General features: G+C 62.1%; 1 protein-coding gene across 1 annotated transcript; it reads right to left on the bottom strand.

Annotated features, from left to right (window-relative positions):
- Positions 1-503: 503 nt before the first annotated feature.
- On the bottom strand, positions 504-1,897 carry LOC122235510 (melanoma-associated antigen 9-like). The gene is made up of 2 exons (XM_042975196.1): positions 882-1,897; positions 504-738 (listed from the first exon to the last, which is right to left on the bottom strand). Exon 1 carries the CDS (start codon positions 1,728-1,730, stop codon positions 1,011-1,013), a length of 720 nt encoding a protein of 239 aa, XP_042831130.1. The 5' UTR covers positions 1,731-1,897; the 3' UTR covers positions 504-738; positions 882-1,010.
- Between the last annotated feature and the right edge of the window lie 4,591 nt (positions 1,898-6,488).

The following is a 6,488-nucleotide window of genomic DNA, read 5'->3' as shown; positions in this document are numbered from 1 at the left end:
GGAACTTCTCAGAGCAATTATCTATTTGAGATTTTGCTCATACCCCTAAGGGACACCATCTGTGGGCCTGGCCACTGTCAACATCCAGTTTCATTGTGATCAGCTGCGCAGAAGGCATCACACTGACCAGAGACACCAAGCCAGCCTGGCTCAGGATGTCTCCATTGTAGGGCTCCCCCTGGAGCCACACTGCCTCACCCTTCTTTGGTTTGTTCTGCTCCTCTTAGGGGACCCTTCCCTGCCTTCCCACGGGGACTGTCGCTGCTAGACAGTCACCTATGGGCGGGACGTGTCCTGCCTCTCTCTCCTAGTGTCCTCACTGCCAACACAGGGCCCTTCCGAGAGCGAGCAGAGCTCGGCGAATGTCCGGCCACAAATGTCCCAGTGAGCTGGGGACCTCTGCTCAGATCGAGTGTCTCCTCCTTTCTTGGAGACCCGAGCAAAGGCAGGCACACATCTCTACGTCCCTTGTCCAGAATGACAGACGACAAGGGACGAGAAGCAAGAACGGACATCTTTTACTTCTCCATGGCCTGAAACCATCCGTTTACTGCCAAGGTCTTCACGTTTGCAAGACATCCCTGTCTGTGCCCAGCCCAGGCACCGCGATTCCCTTCTGGATCCCGAACGAGGACGGAAGGGTTCCCGGCTCGTTGCACCAAACGGCAAAACTCTGACTCTCGAACACCTGTGGCGTGGGTGCCACTCCCACGCTGAGCCCGAAGCTCACGAAACCTTCTGTGACAAGGAACAACATCTGAAAACTTCCTCGAGGAAACAAAGATCGATTTCCGAGGCCACGTAGACAGAGAACAAGAACCCACCCAAACGTGCTCTTGGCCCCGCTTTCCCCCAAGCCGCCCTGGCCCTCCACTACTCACAACGCCCAGCGCCCGCTCTGCTCGCACTCGCAGGCGAGAAGTGGCCTGGCTTCGTGCCCCGCAGGAGAAGCTGCTCGACCCCAGGCGGGAACGGGCCCGGCTGCCCCTCGGGCTCAGGCCCGCTCTTCCTCATGGCTCACAGCCTCTTCGGACAGACACGGAGACCCCGGGCTGCCTGCTGTTGACCGCGAGGATGTGCTGCAGCACCTGCGCGCCGCTGGTTTCTGCGTGGGCCCTGGGACCCCACAGGAACTCGTAGCGTGCGGGCTCGCTGCCGGGCACCTGCCGGTACTCCAGGTACCCTTCCTGCACCCAGACTTCGGTCAGCAGCTCCCTGGGCTCCCCATAGAATACGTGCTCCCTGCCGGCATACACCCCCATGACCCCCAGCGCTTCCCACACCGCCTCCTCAGGGGCACGGTCGTCCTCCAGGAGGATCACCCACAGGACCAGCACCAGGAGGCTGGTCTTGGGCATGCCGTCCCTACCACTCGGCGTCCCATCGCAGCTGAGGCCCAGGATGCTGACCAGGACGTAGGAGTGCTCGCGGGGGTCCACTTCCTTCACGTCGACTCCAAAGACCAGCTGCAGATACTCGCAGGCTCGGCGGAAGATCACGGGGAAGCGGTCCCGGTCATCTCGGCTGACCGCCGCCAGCATCTCCGCCCGTGTGGTCGGCTGCTTGGTGCGATACTTGAGGAGCAGCAGCAGCACCAGGCCGGCCACCTTCACGCGGAGCGCATCTGGGAGCGAGGCCTGGGCCCCTGCCGGGGCCCCCCAGGTGCTCGACCCCTCCTCATCGGGGCTGCTGGAGCCCTGGTGGGACTGGCTCCCCGGAGCGCCTGCCATGGCACTGGGGGAGGGGCAGGTGCTCCGAGGGCTCTGGGGAGGACTCGGGGACCGGGCAGCAGCAGATCCCTCCTCCAGGGGGACCAGAATGAGGACAGAGCAGGAGGAGGACAGGGAGGAGGAGGAGGAGGAGGAGGGGGGGGGAGACGGGCCCCCCCTCTCCTCCTCCTCTGCTTTCTCCTCCTCCAACTCCACCTCCTCCTCTAACTCCACCTCCTCCTCCACCTCCTCCACCTCCTCCACCTCCTCCACCTCCTCCTTCTTCAACTCCACCTCCTCCTCCAACTCCTCTTCCTCCGACTCCACGTCCTCCACCTCCACCTCCACTTCTTCCACCTCCTCCTCCTCCTCCACCTCCAACTCCACCTCCTCCACCTCCTCCTCCACCTCCTCCACCTCCTCCTTCTTCAACTCCACCTCCTTGTCCTCAGGCTCTGGCAGCGGTGCATCCCATGGCAGCGGGACCTCTCTTGGCTCCTCCTTAAGCTTGCAGAGCGCACCCCTCTCACCCAGGGGCATGATGGTCGCGAGACCCTGAAGACAGATGAGGGGTGGCTCCTCAGGGGGAGGCCCAGCCCACAGAGCCCCAGCTCCCAGGCCTGAGAGCGGGGCCGCGTGGGGGTTGGGGGCCGAGGGGTCCCCTCTGGGGTGGGATGGGCGAGCCCCCGGCCCCACGCGCGGAGCACGCACCTCGCCTGGACAACCGACTGGCACGCGGCCGCGCCTCCTCTGCTCTGTGACCTCGGGACTCCTGCCTCAGACCAAGGCCTCAACTCCAGAGCTCTCCGAGCCCCTGGAAGACGGAGGGAGGGAGGGAGGGAGGGAGGGAGGGAGGGACGGACGGACGGAGGGAGGGACGGACGGAGGGAGGGAGAGACGGAGGGAGGGAGAGACGGAGGGAGGGACGGAGGGGGCGCCTCAGGGTCTCAGGGTGGGTGCCGACCGCGTGCACCGCCCCGGGCCCCCACCCCCCACTGCGGCCAGGAGGTTCTGGCCAGGACTCTGGGCGCCCCCCCACCCCGGGAGCCCCCACCCCATCCAGCCTGGACCTGCCCCTTCTGGGCCTCCGCTGACAGCCAGAGCGGACCCGAGCGGCAGGGCAGGCCTCCTGGGCCCTACGTAGGTGTCCTGGGCTGGGAGGCAGCGCCTCCTCTCTCCCCTGCACCCCGGCCAGGGCCCGGGATCCTGCCTCGGCTGACCGGGCTCCAGCCCCGCACACCAAGGCCCTCCCCTCGCCCAGACCCACCGCGGGGGCGGCTTTCCGACGGCGGCCCCGGGGCTGGGGTCCAAGGGGCCTCCGGCCGTCCTCCCGCACGGCTCTCCCGGGGAGCCCCGGGCCCGCTGCCTCCCACCAGAGCCCTCCCGGCCCGGCGAGGTCCGGGCCAAGGCGGCTGGCGTCGCACGAGGCGACCAAGTCCGGGGAGGCCCGGGGCCGATGGCAGGGGCTCACATGGGTTCCTTGGGGTCCCTCAGCCCTGTCCTCTCGTCCCCATCCGGACTCCCTGGGCGGCCTGGGCCTCGGGCTCTGCCGCCTGACGCCGGCTCCTCGCGCGCAACCAGCTCTCGGTCGGGCTGGGACCCAGAGCCCGAGGCCGCCCACGCCTCACGCCCTGGTCACGGTCGTCGTGGTCGCGCCACCCTGCGGCCTCCACCGCCGCCCCCACCGCCGGACTCATTCCCCTCTGGGTCCCGGCTCCCTCGCTCCTCCCTCTGGGCCTCACCTCGAAGCCCACGAGGCTCGGCGCCCTTCCCGCGCCCGACGGGCTTCGAGGCGCAGGCCGGAAGACGCCGACGACGCCGAGGCCCCCTCGCCCCGCCCCGCCCCGCCCCGCCCCGCCAGTCTCTTGAGACCCGGATGCGGAAGTCCAGACACCCCGCGGGGCCTCATTCCCACTAGGGGCTTGCCTAGGCTGCCGCTAGGGGTCGCCTTCCGGGCCGGGGCCTCCGTTCTGGGGGCCGGAGTCCCTCCCTCGGTGCTCCCTCCGTGGCCTCCTGCACCCCGGGGATGGCCTGGGCGCGTGGCCGCTGACGAAGGGAACTCGTGCCCCTCAGACCAGGGTCCGAAGGTCTCTGGGACGCACCGCCCAGGCTCAGTGACGGGGCGCCCGCCACCTCTGGCCACCCGATGCAGGGGCTCCCCGGGCCTGCGGCACGGACTGACTTCGTAGCTCTGGGCTGGGGTGGACCTGGTCTCCTGACAGCACCTGGGCCCTCTTCACCTCTGCCCACCTGAGCGGCTGCTCCCGACAGACAGACGGTCCCCTGTCCTCCCCAGCTCACCGATCCTTCCCCCTGTTCTGCCCTTTCGCACCCCACTCCGCGGCCCTGGCTACCTGAGACCCGGATGCATGAATCCAGTCTTGCCCAGTGTCTCCATCCCGCCCGGGGGCCTTACAGGACTGATTCTGATGTTGGGTCCAGGCTCCTTCCGTCCTCTGCATCCTCACCAGGAATCGCCGCAGGACCTGGGCCCTGCCCTCTGACAAACTGAGGTGTCGAGCCCTCTCCTCGCCCCCCCACCCCCTACTCTGCCCCGTGTCTCTGAGACCCGGCTGTGAAAGTCTGGCCCGACTTGCCTCCAGGAGTCCCCATCCCGCCCCGGGCCCTTACTGGAATGATGCCAGGGCCCAAACTCTGGGAGGTCCCCTCTGTGTGTCTTGGGGTCCTGAGTCCCTTGGCCCTGGCCCGGCCCGTGTCCCTGCTCTCTCCTAACTGGGATCTTGCCCCTCACCCCAAGGTCCTCAGCTCCCTCGGATCTCGGAGGAGCAGGTGGCTGGACGCGGCCTGCAGCCACCCTCTCCAGGGACCCCAGGGCCGCTGCAGGGGCAGAACGCCTGTCGCCGGGGTGGAGTGGGCTCCACGGTTGTCCCTCAGGTCCCAACACCTGCTCCATGAAGAGCCGGGGCGCGTCCCTCTGGGGCCCCGTGTACACAGCCCTGCTGGGAGAGGGGCTCCGCCTGACGACCCTGCCGGGGTCTCTCTGGGCTGCCGGCGGGGCTGACCTGGATTCCTGGCTGCGGTGGCCCGCTGTGCTCCCTCACAGGTCGACGTATATGCCTGTTTGCCGGGTCTGGGCCCCTTCCCTTGGCTGACCTGAATTGGGCCTTCTGGACCGAGACCCCCACCTCTGTCACCCCTGTCTGCAGGGAGGACGTCGGCGGACGTCACGTCTGGACCCCATGGCCACCGGTCCCCAGGCATTGATAATATCCCTCAGAGGTGGGTTTCGGAGGCTGGCGGAGGTTGGGGGGCGGGGGGAGTCTTCCCTCCTCTCTGGGATCCTCACCTTGATTCTGGCAGGCTTGGGTCAGAGCCTCATTTTTACTTTGGCACCGGCAGGTCAGAGCCTCAGACCCAGGCTCTCACTCCCTATCTTTCCTGAAGACATGAGGGAACGTTTTTGAGGGTTGTGCCCAGCCTTTTGCCCTGGCTTGAGGTCTCTCATAGCTGCCAACAGGGGCACAGGTGGGCTAAGTAGCCCCCAGTATTCTGAGTCATGTGCCATCTTCAATCCTTACCCAGGAGGCTCTCATCAACACTTAGGGAATGCACGCAGTTGCAGGACAAATGCCTGAAGTGGAGCTTTAGTGCCCATAAACCTGGGCAAGGGTCAGAGAACATGCACTGCTTCCCATGTGGTCCCTTTGCCAGCACCCAGACTTCAGAAATATGTTCAAGATTTAATTTACTGAGGAGGCTGAGGAGCTCCAAGGGTTTTGGGGGATGATCCTACGATTTTATGGTTATCTAATATTGCAGGGTCCAGTGCAGTGAGTTTTCCTTTGTCATGCTCATCCATAGTAAGAAGTACATTGTCCAACTCTACCTAGTGTGTGTACTATATACATATATATGTATACACACATATATATGCATGCCTCTTTATGTTATATATTTATATGAGTGTGCATATATATGTATATATGTGTGTAGACTATACTTATTTGATGAAGACTAACTTGTCTTACTACATGTGATTTGCTTTGATACTCTCTATTCTAGTCTGTTGTTTATATTCTATTTACATAATAATTTTTGGAAAGGGTATTCCTCCCTGCTAAGATGATTTCAGATGGTTATTAGCACAGACTCTGGACTCAAATGCCTCAATCATCCCATCTTTCCCTCTGTCTTGGTATTACTCCAGGGCTACTGGCATGTGTGCTGCCAGAACCCGCCTCAGATTTGTGCCAGGATGTAGGGGCAGAAGTTTAAAATAATTTCTCCTATCCATCCTGTCATTTGCATCTATGCAGCCTACAGTACCTTCCCACATCCCTGTTGCTCTTCACACCCCAAGCCCAGACACAGGCACCAACTCACTACTCCCTATTCTCCCGAAGAACTTTCTCCTGTTTGTTGTTTATAATTTGTTGTTGATTCCCCTTCTCCCCTTCCTTCTATAGTCTTCCAGGTTTGGTATGGGGAGAAGTCAGCAGTCTGAGCTTGATAGTCATCTTGCCAGCTACACGGTAGGGCACTAAATCTGTAAATCATTTAAACAGAATTCTGTGTTTAGAATATTCTGGAACAATATAGACTGGTTCATTTATTTGGGACCTCTTTTACCTGAATCTATCAGTAAACCTGTGTACTTGTATACTTAACTATATTTATAAAGATATATAAAGCTATGTGTCATATATATGTATAATTGATATGATTATGTATAGGCTTTTTTTTTTGAGAAAGAGAGAGAGAGAGGGCGCAAGTGAGCAGGGGTGGGGGAGAGAGAGAGAGAGAGAAGCAGGGGTCACC

This window comes from Panthera tigris, chromosome X, assembly GCF_018350195.1.
Source record: "Panthera tigris isolate Pti1 chromosome X, P.tigris_Pti1_mat1.1, whole genome shotgun sequence".
NCBI classification, from domain to species: domain Eukaryota; kingdom Metazoa; phylum Chordata; class Mammalia; order Carnivora; family Felidae; genus Panthera; species Panthera tigris.
The sequence above is the reverse complement of the archived record's forward strand: the minus strand, read 5'-3'. Positions and strand labels throughout refer to the sequence as shown.